General features: G+C 40.1%; 1 protein-coding gene across 2 annotated transcripts; it reads left to right on the top strand.

Annotated features, from left to right (window-relative positions):
* Positions 1-1199: 1199 nt before the first annotated feature.
* LOC140153789 (centriolar and ciliogenesis-associated protein HYLS1-like) lies at positions 1200-19856 on the top strand. 2 transcript variants are annotated; one of them, XM_072176643.1, is made up of 11 exons: positions 1200-1230; positions 6670-6792; positions 8297-8374; positions 8635-8750; positions 14387-14601; positions 15240-15295; positions 16019-16176; positions 16951-17011; positions 17732-17801; positions 18399-18480; positions 19188-19856. In XM_072176643.1, the coding sequence occupies exons 2-11, from the start codon at positions 6681-6683 to the stop codon at positions 19353-19355; spliced, it is 1116 nt and encodes a 371-aa protein (XP_072032744.1). In that variant the 5' UTR covers positions 1200-1230; positions 6670-6680; the 3' UTR covers positions 19356-19856. The 2 variants fall into 2 exon arrangements, with proteins under 2 accessions (XP_072032744.1, XP_072032745.1); XM_072176644.1 differs by having other exon boundaries at positions 1200-1303.
* Positions 19857-20532: the final 676 nt, after the last annotated feature.

Below are 20532 nucleotides of genomic sequence, written 5' to 3'. Positions count from 1 at the left end.
GGGTAGTTTTTCGTGGGTAGGCACGGTACGCGCGTATCGTGTTTAGGGTGTCAAAAACATGAAAAATTGGAAAAAAGGGTAGCAAAATTGCAATTGTTGATCCGCGGAAATGAAATTAGGGTGTGAAATTTGAACAAAATCCCTGTTTAGGGCGCGTGTTACCTGTTAGGGTATCGTTTTAGCCAAAGGTTAAATCCTTGTTTAGGGTGCTTTTGAGTTGATTATCGCGGATGGTGTACGGGCCTTAATGGGAGTGACACCCCCGGGAGGAAAATGAACAGTAACTGCAGGGCATGCAGTACCGCAGGTATTAAAACCCTAAGTGAAAAATAAATATAGGAGGCCTATATATAAATAAATACATTGTAAGTCATTTAACTTAACAAACTTAAGGGCTGGGGTAGGCCTATGAACGTTTGGGCAGTATTTATTGGGGGGCATTAGAGCACATCAGACATATCGAATTGCATTCTGAATACGAAGAATGTCATTCTGATATCAAATAATTTTGATTTTTTGAAATTCGCAATTTAATACACATTTTATGGCAAATCATTAAAAATTGATATTTTGATATTTAACAGTAGGCCTACTCGAAGTAAACTTTATAAATCTGATGATTTATACTTAAAGTGTATGTAGGTGGGATGAAAAGCCGACGATCAATTGAAAATTTAGACCTTTCGTATTATATGGATTTTTTTTCCAAAAACACACACATAATAAAGGTCTTTTTGGGAAAAAAATCCATATCTTCAATATGAAAGGTCAAAATTTTCAATTGACCGTCGGCTTTTCCTCCCAGCTATATACACTTTAAGAATATATCATTAGATTTATATAATTTACTTCGAGGACTGTTATAGCCTATATCAAAAATTTGAAAAATATCAAATTTTTATAATTTGTCATAAAATTTGTATTAGGCTATATTGTGATTTTCAAAAAATGAAAATTATTTGATATCAGAAAGACATGCTTCGTATTCAGAATGCAATTCGATAGGTCTGAGGTGCTCTCATGTTCCACAAAAAATACTGTCGAAACGCAATAAACGCTCATTCAAGTTGAGACAAAATATTGCATGCTCCATCTTTTGTCCAAGAAACATGGTGCATGACGTCACTTCATTAATATTAATAACCTGCTCTGGTGACTGGTGGTGGTGCCGAAAAGTGCTACCCAATGCAGGAAAGATCAAGAAGTGCCGCACAGTTTGAATTGTTTTGGGTAAGCTAATACGCCAAAATCTCGCATTATACGTCATTTTTTGCAGTTTTCTTATTCAGTGATTAATTTATTGGTAAGATTTATAAGCCCGTTGAACATATTTTTATTCTTAGAATAGCATGAATTAAGTATTTTCATGGACATGGACCACAAATTCACTGAATTTCAGGTCCGTATTAATATTTAGAGGTTAATAACTGCGTATCGGTTATTTGGAGGCATTGTGAAAAATCTAAACATTTTGCCTTTGGAACCGAGGAATATCCCGAGGGCCGTAGCCACGAGGGACATTCCGAGGCACAAAGAACAATGTTTAGATTTTTCACAATGCCTGACATTACTAATGCAAAGTTATTAACCTCATTCATAACCGTCACTTTAACCTCTTCACCTTACAAAATAACATCAAATTGCATCAAAAATAGATGATTTTTACATCTCCCCTTTCCAAAAATCGATCAGGCTAAAACAGGCTGACCAATAACAATTTAAGTGCGTATCACAATCTGTGCAAATATGGTAGCGCGCAATCCAAATACGGCAGCCAGCGCGCGCGCAGTTTGCTCGACGCACAACAACACGAAAACGCCGGTCAACTGTGTGCGACATTGGAACAATTACGCATTTTGCGGTCAATTGTGAGATATTAATGACCTCGATTTGCGTTCGCGTTTTCACAAATAACTAAATGTAATTGGATCTCACGCATCGCGTTTATTAATGAGGTTATGAATAAGTTTTAAACGTCGTAGATGTCATTCATGATCATGCATTTATTTATTTTAATGTTTATGATAAGGCCAACCAAGTAATAAAAATAACATGTATATCGTCCGGACTTGTTCAAAAATCGGTGAGGGAGGTCCTTATTATTTGTTATTGTGTTAGTTTTTTACCATTCATTTCTGTGTAAAATTGTAGGTATGCCAGGCAAACACATTTGCTAGTCAGCCAAATTCGCCGACAATGTCAATGCATTTTTACATAGAAATTTAAAACAACTGGCCGAAGAAAGAAACCTACATAAATATGTTTTCTATACTTCACTTGACCCAAATATATGATTTTTTATGGTGATCCGTTCACAAACACTTGTAAGGGGGGGCCTGATGCAAAAAAGGGGGGCCCTGAAAATTTTTCACCCTCCTAAGGGGGGGCCCTGAAAAAAATGACCATGATTTTTCCTGGGAAAATGGAGTTTATATGCTTTTCTATGGGGTTGACCGATAATTTTCATGTCGAAAAAGGGGGGCCCTGAAATTTCCGAGGTCTGTAAAGGGGGGGCCCGAAAAATTTTCACGATAAAATTTTTTGCATCAGGCCCCCCCTTACAAGTGTTTGTGAACGGTCCCTTTAAAGTCACTCACACATGGAATTTTAGAGGGATTTTGATAGCAGTTCCATTAAAAAAAGCTGCTATCATCATGAGACTAAGATCTAGAAACACCCCGAAATGCCGCTTTGGGGAATTTTGCTAGCTGAATCTTTTGACATTGTTTGATGAAAGTCAATCTTTGACAAGATGTAACTTTGCTACGGAAAGTGCTATGAAAAAAAGGTTTTCATTTTTGGCTTTGTTTACTCAAGGGCTTTAATTTGATATATAAAATGATGCAGTTTGATGGCAAATTTGAATTCACCTGGCATACCTAAAAATTGCAATTGCCGGCGAATTGCAAAGTGTTTGTCAACACATCAGACAGTCATCAAATCGGGGAGGCCCCCAGATATTTTTGTTATTTCCACACACTGATATTTGCATCGAGGTCCGCGTCGAGCGTACTACGCAAAGACCACACGCTACGGAGCAAGCATAGCGTGACTGGAAAACAGTGATGTCCATGGCCTCTCCTGTGGTGCATGTACAATCACGTCACTCTGTGCCTGTTTGTGCTCAAACGCAAAAAAGCTCCGATTGTACGCAACAAGTTGACAGGAGTGAAATAACTGAAATTACCGTAAACCACCAAACAAACAAAACACGGCGAGCTGCACGTCGGCTGCTTTCAAAACAACAACAATAAAATTACAATTAACTATTGTTTTTGTACTTCCTATCCACTGTTAAATGTAATAAAATATGTAATGTTTCAATAAAATTCATTATCCATGTGTCCATGTGTGTTTCATTTTAAAGATAAAATAGTAACTACAAATTTCGAACATTTGAGGACTTAAACTGTTTGGAACCAGGCCAATTTACACTTGAGTTCACGGGCTAATTAGGTATTCATACGGCCATATCTCGGGCCCTTATGATCCGATTCTTACCAAATTTGGACTGGATGTTTTTCATCATGTTCTACTGAAATATGTGATGCGATCAAGCAAAATCAGTCGGAACTCGGAAATATTAAATTTTCAGTTTCTTATAGGATCGTCAAAAGCATTTGCAAAGCTGCATTTTGCAGAAAACTCCAACAAAAATGAACAACCCGTTCCAAAGATATGGGCGATTAAAGAGTTTCCAAAACAACAGGAAACAAAAGGAAATATTGCCTTTGTTTGGCTATATCTCAAAATCAATATTTCCGAGTTACGACTGATTTTGCTTGATCGCATCACATATGGTCATGAAAATGCTGAAATGCAATAAAGTTTTTTGTGACGTCATCACTTCGGTACTCTATTGGATTACGGAAGAAATATTCATTAGGCCGAGTAAAAAAAACTACATGTTTCTCGTCCGTGCCCTCCTCCTTTTTTGAAGATTTTTCAAATTTCTTTTTATTTTGTAAACTTTCAGTTATAACTTGTTGAATAAGATGTTTCAGAAGTTGAAACTTATTTTACGGCTTTGTATGCATAATACATAGGGGTGTGATTTTCGGTAATTTTGTCCCCGGTACCAGCGCATTTTTCGGCGGGTAACCGGGTACCAAATAAAAAAAAAAAAAAAATTGAATTTGAATGCATTTTGATATCATTAATAGAGTATGACATGAAAACTATGTATCAATTTTCATATTAAAATTACAAAACAATGTGCAAAATTCATTTTTTTTAGGTCAACCATGATCCTAGCATTTAGGTCTAGGTCCAGAGACACTACAAAACCGAAAACTTTGAAAAATTTTTTTTAAAAAAACAAACATTTTTTTTTTTTTTTTTTTTTTTTTTTTACCGGGCAGGGAATTTCCTGCCCGGGTAATAGGATTATCGGGCGGGACTCGAATTCCCGGGACTCACTCACACCCTTAATAATACATCATTTCAGAAGAGTTTTGTGATCACTAGAGGGGCCTACCTCTCAAAACAATAGAATAAAAAGGGCCTCCTCCTTTTTCTCAGATATCAATTTGTATGTCGAATACCCTAAATATGGTGCCAAATACGGGTATTTAGCGTCGTTTTCCAATAAAAAATAGAAAATAAAAAGCCCCTCATCCTCCTAATTTTCAAAAACCCGGACGAGAAACACATTTTTATTTTTACCTGGCCTTACCAGGACTGAAGCAATGTGGAAATTTCTATGTTTGTACTGGGCAAGTACCGGACATTTTTCAACACAGAGATTACTATTACTACAAATTCGTCCAAAGGTAAGCAAAGGGTTGGGGATCGCATTTTTAACTTTGACTAAACTGTTTCGGAGTTAAGGGGGTACTACACCCCTGGCCAATTTTGTGCCTATTTTTGCATTTTTCTCAAAAATTATAGCACATTGGTAACAGGTAAGATATGTATATTATAGGGGCAAAGACTACAACTACTGTACTGAAAATTCAGCAACTCAAAGCAAGTAGTTATTGATTTATTGATCAAATATTGGTTTTCCCTCATTTTTGACTGTAACTCCACTACTGTTGTCTGTGCTGAAATAAAATTTCCAGTGCAGTAGTTGTAGTCCTTGCCCCTATAATATACACATCTTACTTGTCCCCAATGCGCTATACTTTTTGAAAAAAATGCAAAAATAGGCACAAAATTGGGCAGGGGTGTAGTACCCCTAAGTAGACCATTTCGGGGCTGTATTTGTTGTGCATGTCACATTTTGAACAATGAGTGAAAACCGACAACATTCGCTGACCAGCAGTGAATTATAGCGACGCTTTAGTATACCGCCGTTCACGGAAGAACGGCGGTATACAAGTACCGTAAACACCCAGGTATAAGCCTTCCTTCGGCTATATACATGTAAGCCCACCCCCTATTTTTCAGAACAATCTGGGAACAAGGGTATACTCAGGTATAAGCCCAGTACTAAATTTTGGCCAAGTTCTTAAATCAAATCAATGCTTTGCTCTCATATTTAAGAACAAATTCAAGCACTACATGTAGCCCTTCCCCAGTTATAAGCCCACCCCCATTTTTGAAGTGAAATCTGCCATCTAGGGGGGTGGGCTTATACCCGAGTGGTTACGGTATACCTAACCTGTGCAGGGTTCGATTTAGAAAATAAATTTTACATGCACAACTCTGATTTTTTCCTCAAAATGGACTGAATAACACAAAATTTTGCATGCACAGGCAAAATTCTACATGCACAGAGCCAAAGTTACTAAATTGAACACTGAACCTGTGTTTTCATATCATATTTTGTGGTGAAAAATGATTACAAATGTGTAATTTGCAATCATTTTTGGAGCAACGATTTCTTCGAACCGATGGCTAAGTGTGTATGTGAATGCACAATAAACACATGTACAAACACATACACAGTCGGAGCCGGGAGTTTCAATTATTGGAACTGGTTATTTCCCCATTTAAGCCCTACCCCTATCTTGAAGAAAGTGTTTGCAATGTGTTTATAAATTAATAAATTAATAATTTATAATCCCCTTTCAACCTGCAGATTAAAAAAAAGTATTAAAAAAATGTGTGATGTTTACTCCAGCAGTGTTTTATATTATTTTTTGCAATTTTGTCTTTTTTTTTTTTTTTTCAAAAGTGAAAAAAAAAAATCGTCAAAAAAACTAAATGCTGCGCTACAGGAAACAAACTTTTTTTTTTGCCTTAGATCTGCGGGAACTCAGTCTTCAATGATAGTCAGTCATTTATCTTTTGGTCGTTATATGACTATCATTTGAGGACTGAGTTCTTATGATACATCTTCCAAGCAAGGAGCAATTTCAGACAATAGCTTGGGATTAGTGGGGCAGGGGTTATCTATTGAATCCTTTCATGACCACTGAAGCATAGTCAAGTCTGCCAAGGACACTCGGCATGAATTGAAAGACCATGTCACTCTCGACAAAAGAATGCATGCATGTCAAAGGTCATACAACACCAATTTGGTGTTTGTTATGCTCCTCGGAATATGTACCTTAAGGCCTATGTCTGTTTTTGATCCAGAAATCTATCGCATCAACCATGCTCAAGCTTACTTACACAATATAACAAGTTTAGTTTGTGTGCATGTTGGTTTTAATTTTAAATTTAAATATTACAGAAGCATCAATTCTAATTGTTTTTCTTCTCCATTTATGCACCAATTAGATTGCATCAGCATGGATGAGTCGGACTCCTCTCTTCATTTCAGTGAAGAAGACATCCGCACACAGCTGGAGCTGCTTGGTTATCAAGATGTACCCACACATAGATTGCGACAATTTGCTACTGGTAATGTTTGATATGTGACAAATGATTTTAACTTCATCCTACATCTGGTGTTAGTAACAAACTTTATTTGTTCAACGGAAACAAATTTCAGTATTTACTGAGACTTGTGATATTGAAACAAAATAATAGATCATCATACAATGAGCGCATTATAAATTAGAATATTAAGGTATTGGTACCGTATATCCACTATCGTTGTTTGTCAGGGGGTCAAACACCCACCTTTTTTTATTTTCCCACCATGCTTTTTAGCCAGACACTCTTTTTATCAGGAATTGAACCCCTACCCTTTTGTGATCAAAGCTTTCAACATTGTCGTTGTAGAATTTGGAAGACTGAACATCGCAAACACAAGTTTAATTATTACTATCTGCACCATCATTGTCTATTTCAGAATCCTCATCTAATAAACACTCATGATTTTCTTCTTCATCTGAATCATTTTTGTAGTTCGAACGTTTGAGGACTTGTTCTCAAGTTGTAGGTACTCTCGTAGGGTGCCTCCAGGGTTTTATTTTGGCAAGTTTGCATTAGTATATCTAGTAAAATACCCACTTTAGAAACCTGTGTCACTGATGAATGTCATCTGTGATTGCTCAACTTATTCTACGCATCAGCTTTTGTCCAAAGAAATAGTTAAAAAGATGATTTTTGAGTGATTTTTATGAGCAGCGAAAAGTCCACTCCACGACTATGTACATGTGAATATGGTGATGAATGCACGCTAAATCGCAGCGACACATACACATAGCTCCTTGGAACTCACGGTCGAGCCGTGAGTTCCAATTATTGAACTAACATTATTGGTACAATTACTTGCCTGGCCCTTGTCCCTGACAAAAGAAATCAAATTACTTGATTACCATATATTTTTTTCAATTGGTAGCTCTACCAACACACTTTATATTTTGCTCCCATGCTTTTTAGAAACCCATCTTTTATACACACACACTCAATAAGCCAAGATTTCTCCATGTTACAAAATTTAAAATCCGTAATACAAATTGTTGTGATTTTCCGTTGTCCAATATAAAGCACTGAAAAGTTGAAAGAAACATGTTTTAAAAGGTGTATTTTGTCTTACCTTTTACTGTAGTATGGCCAGAATATTGCACCATAGTCCCAGAATTAATGCTAAAATGGGTTGATTATTGCTAAATAATCACTTTCTTTGTTTTATTTTGCAAATCAACACAAAAGTTGGAATTTTACACAGTTTTTCACTATTTTATGGCATTTTCAAATTTCCGTGAGCAAACCCCAAATTCTGTGAATTTTTCTTTTTTTCCGTATTACAGAGAAATCGTTATTTTACCATACATACTGACGAGCTGACAATTAAAAAAAATTTAAGAATTATAAAATGCATTAATTTTGCATGGGTTTTCAGGCCACCTACCGGAAACAATTAGCTTAAACTTCCTTTTGGGGTATATGTGCAATGTGCATACATACATATACATGTGTTATCTATCCACTCTCTTCTCCATTTTTCCCTCAACAGATCTTGAGAGACTGATAGCCAATGACAGCACGCAAGGAGGACAGTACTATGATGATCGCTCAGTTGTTTCTGATTTATGTGAGTGATGGGATTGGTTTTCTTGAGGCAGAGACATCGAAACTTTATAACTTTAAAAAATGATCATATTGAGTGTACTGAAAAGAAAGGACAAGATCTTCCTTGTTGAATTTCAATTGGGCACATACTCTGGGTAAAAATAAATATCTTCCGCTGGAACCTACTTGCATAATTTCTATGCAGGTAAATAATATAAAAAGTTATTTAAACATATACTTAACCTTACTTTGTTTGCCTTTCTTTTGAAATTGAATGAAAAGCATCTAATGTGACAGCAGATGATTCCACAAGACCGCATAATGTAGAAGAAGCGCCACCAGGAGTCAGTAGGGAAGCATATAGACCAGAATACCACAAGCAGTATATACCTGTACATGTAAGTAAATGTTAGATGAATTACCATTCCAATTGGGAAACACAGAGCTAGAGAGAGAGAGAGAGCAATCAGCAGACAGATGGACAAACAGACAGACAGAGATATAAAGAGACAGACAATCTCACACAAACAGTAAAAAATGAAGACATGCGTGTGTGAAAGGAGATGAGTGAAAGAAAGAAGTAAGCAGGGAAAAGAGAAGAGCATGAGACTGAAAGAAGTAATGGAGGTTGAGGGAAAATAGGAGGCTAGTCTGGCCTTGCTTTGTCTTGATTGAATGGCTCACGGTCTCCAGTTAGGAGGCTAGTCTGGCCTTGCTTTGTCTTGATTGAATGGCTCACGGTCTCCAGTTAGGAGGCTAGGCTGGCCTTGCTTTGTCTTGATTGAATGGCTCACGGTCTCCAGTTAGGAGGCTAGTCTGGCCTTGCTTTGTCTTGATTGAATGGCTCACGGTCTCCAGTTAGGAGGCTAGTCTGGCCTTGCTTTGTCTTGATTGAATGGCTCACAGTCTCCAGTTAGGAGGCTAGTCTGGCCTTGCTTTGTCTTGATTGAATGGCTCACGGTCTCCAGTTAGGAGGCTAGTCTGGCCTTGCTTTGTCTTGATTGAATGGCTCACAGTCTCCAGTTAGGAGGCTAGTCTGGCCTTGCTTTGTCTTGGTTGAATGGCTCACAGTCTCCAGTTAGGAGGCTAGGCTGGCCTTGCTTTGTCTTGATTGAATGGCTCACAGTCTCCAGTTAGGAGGCTAGGCTGGCCTTGCTTTGTCTTGATTGAATGGCTCACGGTCTCCAGTTAGGAGGCTAGTCTGGCCTTGCTTTGTCTTGATTGAATGGCTCACGGTCTCCAGTTAGGAGGCTAGTCTGGCCTTGCTTTGTCTTGATTGAATGGCTCACAGTCTCCAGTTAGGAGGCTAGTCTGGCCTTGCTTTGTCTTGATTGAATGGCTCACGGTCTCCAGTTAGGAGGCTAGTCTGGCCTTGCTTTGTCTTGGTTGAATGGCTCACAGTCTCCAGTTAGGAGGCTAGTCTGGCCTTGCTTTGTCTTGATTGAATGGCTCACAGTCTCCAGTCATGAAGCTAGTCTGGCCTTGCTTTGTCTTGATTGAATGGCTCACAGTCTCCAGTTAGGAGGCTAGTCTGGCCTTGCTTTGTCTTGATTGAATGGCTCACGGTCTCCAGTTAGGAGGCTAGTCTGGCCTTGCTTTGTCTTGATTGAATGGCTCACAGTCTCCAGTTAGGAGGCTAGTCTGGCCTTGCTTTGTCTTGATTGAATGGCTCACGGTCTCCAGTTAGGAGGCTAGTCTGGCCTTGCTTTGTCTTGATTGAATGGCTCACGGTCTCCAGTTAGGAGGCTAGTCTGGCCTTGCTTTGTCTTGATTGAATGGCTCACAGTCTCCAGTTAGGAGGCTAGTCTGGCCTTGCTTTGTCTTGATTGAATGGCTCACGGTCTCCAGTTAGGAGGCTAGTCTGGCCTTGCTTTGTCTTGATTGAATGGCTCACGGTCTCCAGTTAGGAGGCTAGTCTGGCCTTGCTTTGTCTTGATTGAATGGCTCACAGTCTCCAGTTAGGAGGCTAGTCTGGCCTTGCTTTGTCTTGATTGAATGGCTCACAGTCTCCAGTTAGGAGGCTAGTCTGGCCTTGCTTTGTCTTGATTGAATGGCTCACGGTCTCCAGTTAGGAGGCTAGTCTGGCCTTGCTTTGTCTTGATTGAATGGCTCACAGTCTCCAGTTAGGAGGCTAATCTGGCCTTGCTTTGTCTTGATTGAATGGCTCACGGTCTCCAGTTAGGAGGCTAGTCTGGCCTTGCTTTGTCTTTAATGAATGGCTCACGGTCTCCAGTTAGGAGGCTAGTCTGGCCTTGCTTTGTCTTGATTGAATGGCTCACGGTCTCCAGTTAGGAGGCTAGTCTGGCCTTGCTTTGTCTTGATTGAATGGCTCACGGTCTCCAGTTAGGAGGCTAGTCTGGCCTTGCTTTGTCTTGGTTGAATGGCTCACAGTCTCCAGTTAGGAGGCTAGGCTGGCCTTGCTTTGCCTTGATTGAATGGCTCACAGTCTCCAGTTAGGAGGCTAGGCTGGCCTTGCTTTGTCTTGATTGAATGGCTCACGGTCTCCAGTTAGGAGGCTAGTCTGGCCTTGCTTTGTCTTGATTGAATGGCTCACGGTCTCCAGTTAGGAGGCTAGTCTGGCCTTGCTTTGTCTTGATTGAATGGCTCACGGTCTCCAGTTAGGAGGCTAGTCTGGCCTTGCTTTGTCTTGATTGAATGGCTCACAGTCTCCAGTTAGGAGGCTAGTCTGGCCTTGCTTTGTCTTGGTTGAATGGCTCACAGTCTCCAGTTAGGAGGCTAGGCTGGCCTTGCTTTGTCTTGATTGAATGGCTCACGGTCTCCAGTTATGAGGCTAGTCTGGCCTTGCTTTGTCTTGATTGAATGGCTCACGGTCTCCAGTTAGGAGGCTAGTCTGGCCTTGCTTTGTCTTGATTGAATGGCTCACGGTCTCCAGTTAGGAGGCTAGTCTGGCCTTGCTTTGTCTTGATTGAATGGCTCACGGTCTCCAGTTAGGAGGCTAGTCTGGCCTTGCTTTGTCTTGATTGAATGGCTCACAGTCTCCAGTTAGGAGGCTAGTCTGGCCTTGCTTTGTCTTGATTGAATGGCTCACGGTCTCCAGTTAGGAGGCTAGTCTGGCCTTGCTTTGTCTTTAATGAATGGCTCACGGTCTCCAGTTAGGAGGCTAGTCTGGCCTTGCTTTGTCTTGATTGAATGGCTCACGGTCTCCAGTTAGGAGGCTAGTCTGGCCTTGCTTTGTCTTGATTGAATGGCTCACGGTCTCCAGTTAGGAGGCTAGTCTGGCCTTGCTTTGTCTTGATTGAATGGCTCACGGTCTCCAGTTAGGAGGCTAGTCTGGCCTTGCTTTGTCTTGATTGAATGGCTCACAGTCTCCAGTTAGGAGGCTAGTCTGGCCTTGCTTTGTCTTGATTGAATGGCTCACGGTCTCCAGTTAGGAGGCTAGTCTGGCCTTGCTTTGTCTTTAATGAATGGCTCACGGTCTCCAGTTAGGAGGCTAGTCTGGCCTTGCTTTGTCTTGATTGAATGGCTCACGGTCTCCAGTTAGGAGGCTAGTCTGGCCTTGCTTTGTCTTGATTGAATGGCTCACGGTCTCCAGTTAGGAGGCTAGTCTGGCCTTGCTTTGTCTTGATTGAATGGCTCACAGTCTCCAGTTAGGAGGCTAGTCTGGCCTTGCTTTGTCTTGATTGAATGGCTCACGGTCTCCAGTTAGGAGGCTAGTCTGGCCTTGCTTTGTCTTGGTTGAATGGCTCACGGTCTCCAGTTAGGAGGCTAGTCTGGCCTTGCTTTGTCTTGATTGAATGGCTCACAGTCTCCAGTTAGGAGGCTAGTCTGGCCTTGCTTTGTCTTGATTGAATGGCTCACGGTCTCCAGTTAGGAGGCTAGTCTGGCCTTGCTTTGTCTTGATTGAATGGCTCACGGTCTCCAGTTAGGAGGCTAGTCTGGCCTTGCTTTGTCTTGATTGAATGGCTCACAGTCTCCAGTTAGGAGGCTAGTCTGGCCTTGCTTTGTCTTGATTGAGTGGCTCACGGTCTCCAGTTAGGAGGCTAGGCTGGCCTTGCTTTGTCTTGGTTGAATGGCTCACGGTCTCCAGTTAGGAGGCTAGGCTGGCCTTGCTTTGTCTTGATTGAATGGCTCACGGTCTCCAGTTAGGAGGCTAGTCTGGCCTTGCTTTGTCTTGATTGAATGGCTCACGGTCTCCAGTTAGGAGGCTAGTCTGGCCTTGCTTTGTCTTGATTGAATGGCTCACGGTCTCCAGTTAGGAGGCTAGTCTGGCCTTGCTTTGTCTTGATTGAATGGCTCACGATCTCCAGTTAGGAGGCTAGTCTGGCCTTGCTTTGTCTTGATTGAATGGCTCACAGTCTCCAGTTAGGAGGCTAGTCTGGCCTTGCTTTGTCTTGATTGAATGGCTCATGGTCTCCAGTTAGGAGGCTAGTCTGGCCTTGCTTTGTCTTGATTGAATGGCTCACGGTCTCCAGTTAGGAGGCTGGCCTTGCTTTGTCTTGATTGAATGGCTCACGGTCTCCAGTTAGGAGGCTAGTCTGGCCTTGCTTTGTCTTGATTGAATGGCTCACAGTCTCCAGTTAGGAGGCTAGTCTGGCCTTGCTTTGTCTTGATTGAATGGCTCACAGTCTCCAGTTAGGAGGCTAGTCTGGCCTTGCTTTGTCTTGATTGAATGGCTCACGGTCTCCAGTTAGGAGGCTAAGCTGGCCTTGCTTTGTCTTGATTGAATGGCTCACGGTCTCCAGTTAGGAGGCTAGTCTGGCCTTGCTTTGTCTTGATTGAATGGCTCACAGTCTCCAGTTAGGAGGCTAGTCTGGCCTTGCTTTGTCTTGATTGAATGGCTCACAGTCTCCAGTTAGGAGGCTAGTCTGGCCTTGCTTTGTCTTGATTGAATGGCTCACAGTCTCCAGTTAGGAGGCTAGTCTGGCCTTGCTTTGTCTTGATTGAATGGCTCACGGTCTCCAGTTAGGAGGCTAGGCTGGCCTTGCTTTGTCTTGATTGAATGGCTCACGGTCTCCAGTTAGGAGGCTAGTCTGGCCTTGCTTTGTCTTGATTGAATGGCTCACGGTCTCCAGTTAGGAGGCTAGTCTGGCCTTGCTTTGTCTTGATTGAATGGCTCACGGTCTCCAGTTAGGAGGCTAGTCTGGCCTTGCTTTGTCTTGATTGAATGGCTCACGGTCTCCAGTTAGGAGGCTAGTCTGGCCTTGCTTTGTCTTGATTGAATGGCTCACGGTCTCCAGTTAGGAGGCTAGTCTGGCCTTGCTTTGTCTTGATTGAATGGCTCACAGTCTCCAGTTAGGAGGCTAGGCTGGCCTTGCTTTGTCTTGATTGAATGGCTCACAGTCTCCAGTTAGGAGGCTAGGCTGGCCTTGCTTTGTCTTGATTGAATGGCTCACAGTCTCCAGTTAGGAGGCTAGTCTGGCCTTGCTTTGTCTTGATTGAATGGCTCACGGTCTCCAGTTAGGAGGCTAGTCTGGCCTTGCTTTGTCTTGATTGAATGGCTCACGGTCTCCAGTTGAGTGGCTAAAGCTTACAGTGAAAAATGTTGTAACCTCTTTAATACTGCCGTGAAACGAATAACCCTGTTCTCTGTTATTTCGCCGTCAATATTAAGATACTGATCCTGATGTACCTCGGATTATGCCCGGTGAAACCGCCATATTTTAGCTGCACAGTTCTGTGCTGCTTGTGTGCTTCGCAAGACAACATGACTTGTTACACATTAATGCCCCGGAACCGGCACTGAAATCCTGTGTACATGGCGAGTTGCACTACCACTAGGAACTGCAACACGGCAATTGAGGTTATACATGCTCATCAGAGGGAAGTAGTACTTCCAATAGTACCCCATTTCCTCATCAATCGGCTTCTTTACTGCATGATACTCGTTGGTCACATGATAGTGGTACTCGTTTAACCAATCAATGAACGAGAATATATTAATGAAGGATATGAAAGGAAAGAAATGTTTGTGAAATAATGTAAAGAGGGAAATAGAAGAGAGTGAGGGAAAGATAAAAAAGTTTCATTTCCTTTCTGACGATATACCTGTATTTTTATGATTTCCATGCCATAGAGAGACCACACCAAATATGGTAAAGAGAATTATACCTACCAAGATCACAGGTCAGAGATGGCACCTGCCTACAATCCAAAGAGTCACTTAATCAGACCTGACCCTAATGAGTTACTTGATAGTTCTATTGCATCAAGCAGATCAGAAGACCCACAGAGAAAGCCATGGTGGCCACCAGCAGAGAAGAAGGCACCCATGAAACGTAAAGTGCTGAGGTATAAATTTTATTTCATGATTATGATTGTTTATCTCTTGTGCCTGTGCTTTTATTGGGATATTGAGGTTGGGTTGAGGTTTGGATAGGTGTGTTAGGGTATGTACACTGTATTGTAAATGTTTGAGGTTGGTTTAAGCAGAGATGCCACTTTTCCAGAAATTCCGGGCCCCCAAACCCCCGGCCATGATGGGGATGGAGAGTTCCACTAGCTCTGCTCGTTACGCTTCGCAAAAGTTCAGGATTTTTTGGGTTAACCCTGTGGCATCTCTTAGGCTATGTATTGTAAGGGGTATCCTCAGTTAATTACTGGAATTTTTGTATGTCCTAAAGTTTCAGCTCATTTGTGGTCCATATTTGCAAAACTTTGAAAGTCAAAATTATTATTCTTTTAACGCTTTTTCACCGGTGAGAGTCCTGGTTTTCGGAACAATGAGAAGTGTTCTGTCAAGTGATGAACGAGTGGCATGTTATCAGTTCTTGCAGGTATTCCGGAGCTTGCGAGTTGACACACTAAAACTAAAAATCAAGTACTTTAATAACAAATGTGTCATATTCTCCCTCTTCCTGAGCAATTTGATTAGGCCCTTGTGTTACTAAATCATAGTTTATCATTTCCATTGTCAACTATTAATATAGGAAGAAAGGAGGTCACTCACAGGTGTTTGATGAATCCATTACAGAAAGTGAAACTGGTAAGTGATGTAGTGTTACCATAGAATATTTAATTTACCATATTGTCTTCAATGGCTCCATTCTGTTCAAGCAATACTTTCAGTGCACTAGAAGAATGAATATAAAGTGGGTAAAAAGTATCCACATGACATTGTTCGACGCACAACACGCAAACGCCGGTCAATTGTGTGCGACATTGGAACAATTACGCATTTTGCGGTCAATTGTGAGATATTAATGACCTCGATTTGCGTTCGTGTTTTAACAAATAACTAAATGTAATTGGATTGCATGCATTATGTTTATTAATGAGGTTTTGAATGATCGAGAATTAAATTTAGTTTCGTTTAGGGGAGGGGGTAAAAATACTCGATTATGTTTGTACAAAAACATCGGTCTGAACAATATGTCATTATTATTATTATGTCAAAATTTTCAACATTTCATTATTATGTTTCTGGCAGGGAGGGAGAGGGTCGGCTGAGAAACTAAACTAGTTCCCTTTATAGGTTGTCATCAATATTTTGGTTTGTTCCCTAACAATCGCTAATTAATTGATATTTCATAAATAATAAGGATCAACCAAACATTGACGCTCAATCAAAAGAGCGAACTATCAGTGCCGTCTACCGTGGCTACAACCCTGCTAGAAATAAACTTGCTTGCGCCTGTTAATCAAAACAAAGTACAAATCAGTTGACTATTTATCAAAATGTATTTCTCGACTTTTCTGCACCAAACAGATGATATCAGTTATCTGAATGATCGTTTCCATGGCATCTCAATACCAGGTGAAGATGATGAAGACACAGCATCTGTTGTTACGGATTCTGATACATCATCCATACATGTAACTCACCATGGCCCCAGCAGGAGAAGACCGGTATCAGCGAGTGCACTGGTAAGTGCTAGTTAAATTTCAGTGTTGCCTGTAAGAATTTGTAAATGCAGGCATGAACATTTTCAGAGTTTAAGCTGATTTCAGTGTTTTTTGTTATTGTTTTCAGTGTTTTTCAACCTATTTCTTAATCAAATTCACAGAAAATGGTAAAAAACAAGGTTTTCAGTGTTTTTTTTAAAAAGACCAGTTTTCATGCCTGTAAATGTAGTGATGTTTATTTCTAGGTCATGAGATGAGCTATAATTTTTTTTTTTTTACTACCGTGATGTTGCAGAGTCGGGAGCTAGCATTGTGTATGGTGCAAAGCTAGTTCATAAATTTCCACTTGGCAACAGCAGAGCGCTTCCGCAGCCAATCACAGACAAGTGTGTTTCAACACGTGATGTACGCTTAAAATATGCTCTCGTCAAAAGTTTACAGGAAAAGATGAGGTTCTGAATAGTTGAGTAGGTCTAACAAAGAGAGTCTAATGAACGGCGACGAGGGGGCCTTCCAACTGAGTCACGTCTATGACCAATTGATCTTGAGGGCGTCATCATCTTCCGATGACGCCATACCATCCAACAAGGATCAATTGGCATATACCATTGAGAAAGGCAACAGACAGGATTGCTGAAACTGTATGGAAAACATGAGTTTTTTCTTGGAATTTTTACTATGAAAACTTTGAAATCTGATAACTGTATTCCTGATGAATCTCTTCAACAACAAAAAAAAAAGGTCTAACACCTGTAATTAATTCTACTTTTGTGTCCTTTTTCTTCCCTTCCTTAGTATGCACACAGACCCTCAGGAGATGAAGATACAGTGTTCAAACCTCACCTACCAAGATCTTGTAAGTAAATGTTACATACTCTAGGCATGAATTTTGTAGGGGGGTGAAATTTCTGGGGGAATCAGGAAATGTTTTCTTAAGAATGGACAATTTTCATCCAAAATAGGGTGATATGGTCATTTTTGCCAAAAATAAGAGCTTTCCTGTGATTTTTTTTCTGATGGGGATGGGGACAGTTAAAAGCAGATGCCCTTTGGTGCAAAAACTTTAACATTACTAACACAAATAACAATTTTTGTAAACCTATGTAGATTTGCACATCTCCACCAATATCACAATTGCTCTTCTTTACCATGTAAGTGCCCCTTTAGTCAAATTAAAGTGAATCACCTTGTTTTTTAGCTGTTACCAATTATTTCATATTTTCATGGCGTCCATGGGCAGGAAAAACCTCCTATGTGTCTTTGGCCCTTGAACATGTTTAAAACAAAACTGCGAATAGTTTTGCTTTATACATGTTCAGGGGCAAAAAAACACATAGGTTTCCTGCCCATTGACCAATTGGCCTATGATAACCCAAACTGTCACTTTGAGCCAAATATTTATAATTAGCTTTGAAATGTGAATCTAATTTTCAGCAAACTTAGGAATTATTCTCTGTTTGATATGATTTTGCTTTTTATTTCCTTTCACACTTTTTTGTCCTGATTCAACACAACCTAACTGCAAAGAAAGACATGACCCAAGACAAATGAATGTGTTTTTTATTTCCTTGCACAGTTATCCGTCCTGATTCAGCACAGCCTAAATCCAAATACAGACATGACCCAAAGACAGATCCTGTCTCAAGGTAAGCGGTTTATTGGTATTGGAGATGTATACTGCTTCAAAAAGGCATCAGCAATGTTGTCACATCAATGAGTTGTCAACAGCAGATCATGACCAATCATAAACAAGTGAGAGAGGTAGCAAATAATACATGTCCCACACTTACAGCCTACGAGAAAGAGCATATTGGGAGCAAGTGTAATCCTAGTATCAAGAAACCAACCATGATTTAGCATCTGATTGAATGCTCTGATCTCCCTATGTCCATTGTATATCGACTGCTCAGTGCCAGAAGTGGGAAAGTGCAATAGCTGCCATGTGTAGATGAGTACAGTATACTGTGTGTAAATTGCCAAATGTTCACAGGGCAGCTATTGCACTTACCCACTTGCACTGAGCAGTCGATATATACTCATGGCAGTAGCAAACTTTCTTAAAAGAAATTTATTTGACTGAGATGATGCTGTGTGATCTTCTTTTCTCTCTTTTTCATGGTTAGCATAAAAGTTTCTTGAACTTTCACTTTATAAAACATTGTTCCAATTTGAATTGATTACAAAATGATGAAGTTTGCAATACAAGAAATGGTTTTTACTAACTTTAAATAATACTATTGCAGGCATCAGATGTATCAAGCAGCATGGAATGCAAAGAAAGCACCTGGTGAAAAGAGCAGGAAAGATTTGAGGTGGAATGTCAGGGTATGTATTCTTCTCAACTCTTTTCTACCCACACTACAGTTGTCAGATTTGTTGTAAGGAGCCACAAGTTTGCACAGAGAATTAAGATAAATTTGCCTCAAAATGCTATAATAAGCACAAAGTAATGTGACTTTTTAAAAAAAAAAAAAGTTAGGAAGAAATGTAAGACAATATAGATTCCAAGCATGACTTGCCAGGATAGGAGTTAATTGTATAAATGATATTCATATAAGTTTCTGCAGTTAGCTCTTCTGGATCAATTGATGCCAATTGTATTTTACTGCCACCTCGTATTTTTCAAACCATTCTGAAAACAAGGGTGCACACGGGTATAAATAAGCCCAGTAGTAATTTTGGACAAGTTCTTAAATCATATCAATGATTTTCTTTCACATTTAAGAACAAATATTAAAAAACTTCAGTTAAAAATTTACATTCCATACTTGTAATTTAAAAAAATTGACATAAATGATAGAAATTACTGGTACATCGGGCATATACAAATGGGGAAGATTTGTCTTATTTTCAAATTGAACTACTAGCCATTCACTAGCCCCCCCCATTTTTGAAGTGAAATTGCCCATCTAGGAGGGTGGGATTATACCTGAGTGGTTACGGTAATAAAAACAATTACAAATAATTGTTCTCTTGTTTCTGTATTTTGATGTTAATGATTTACAATCAACTCATTGTTTACTTTCTTACAGGAACAAATGATGTACAAACATGAATTACCAAAGCCACAGAACCAGCCTCGTGTCTACGTGCCTAATACATACAAAGTGCCAACGGACAAGAAAAGACAAGCCTTACGATGGGCAGTCAGAACTAGTTTAGCTAATAAACAAATGCCATACACTTCGTTTGAATCATAATGTTTTGTGTTGGATGCATCAGCATTGCAATGCATATGATATGTGACCTATCATATTGTTGTGAACATCACATACGGATGAATCTGAGATAACTATAAACCGTCCATTTGTAATTTGTGGAGAACCTGATGGAGAACAAGGACGGTATAATCAGAGAATGAATTCAAAATACTAAATATAGCTTGGCGTCTGACCTCACCGGTCAATCAAACTTGGAAACAATTTGATTAAAATTTGTGGTGAAATTGAAATTTCTTAACACTGTGATAAAACAGCATGTACCTTCAAATATACAACCGTCTCGAAAGTTAGGTCCTAATAATTAGTAATTTATGGGAGCACGGTGGCCGAGCGGAACGGGCTACGACTCATAATCGGAAGGTTGCGGGTTCGAGCCCTGGCGGCGCCATCGTGTTGTGCCCTTGAGTAAGGCACTTTATCTCGATTACTCCTCTCCACCCAGGTGTGAAATGGGGAGCTGTTATGAATACTGTCCATTGAGCGCCCAAAAGGTGAGCATGCCTTGGGCATTGTATGGCAGCTGACATATTCTAACGACGGCAGAATAAATGTAAAGCGCTTTGGTACATGTTCACATGTGAAAGGCGTTGTATAAATACCAACATTTATTTTTTTTAATTTTAATTTTCTTTCCTGAAGGCACCATGTCAACAATGCCTAGAAGAGTCCTTTTTCCTTGTAAAATTACCATCATTTTTTGCCATTATTTGCGATTCCTTTACTCTGAAGAGGACATCGAATGAACCAACCTTCCTTTAGCATGCTACTATAATCAAATTAAGTATTTCTTGGCCAAGCTGAAATCACACACGAATATAGCGCGGTACAGAAGAAAGTACCTTGCACTGCGTACACGCTTAGTACACTACATGGACGCAACACGCATGTTCCACTTTGGCCAAGAAATACTAAATTTGATTATAGCCAATAACATGCTGTGGGAGTTTACCGTCAGATGCAAACTAGTCCATTTAATTCATTCTGTTTATATCAACCCAGGCAACAGTTTGCACTGTAACAACGCCCTCTATAGTCCGAATAATACAAAGTAATGCAGATGCAGACAGTTTATACTTTATACTTGTCTGCGATTTATACGTATGCGGTAATGATGATACAAGCATATGGATGGAGTTGTTGGCAGCAACATACATGC

This window comes from Amphiura filiformis, chromosome 5, assembly GCF_039555335.1.
Source record: "Amphiura filiformis chromosome 5, Afil_fr2py, whole genome shotgun sequence".
Classification (NCBI taxonomy): domain Eukaryota; kingdom Metazoa; phylum Echinodermata; class Ophiuroidea; order Amphilepidida; family Amphiuridae; genus Amphiura; species Amphiura filiformis.
The sequence above is the reverse complement of the archived record's forward strand: the minus strand, read 5'-3'. Positions and strand labels throughout refer to the sequence as shown.

What these genes read in the sequence shown, in the direction of transcription:
- LOC140153789 (XM_072176643.1), top strand. Translation starts at nt 6,681, where the DNA reads ATGGATGAGTCGGACTCCTCTCTTCATTTCAGTGAAGAAGACATCCGC. An exon ending in AGCAGTATATACCTGTACAT is followed by an intron (nt 8,751 to 14,386) that starts GTAAGTAAATGT and finishes TCCATGCCATAG; the next exon opens with AGAGACCACACCAAATATGG. An exon ending in ATGAAACGTAAAGTGCTGAG is followed by an intron (nt 14,602 to 15,239) that starts GTATAAATTTTA and finishes CTATTAATATAG; the next exon opens with GAAGAAAGGAGGTCACTCAC.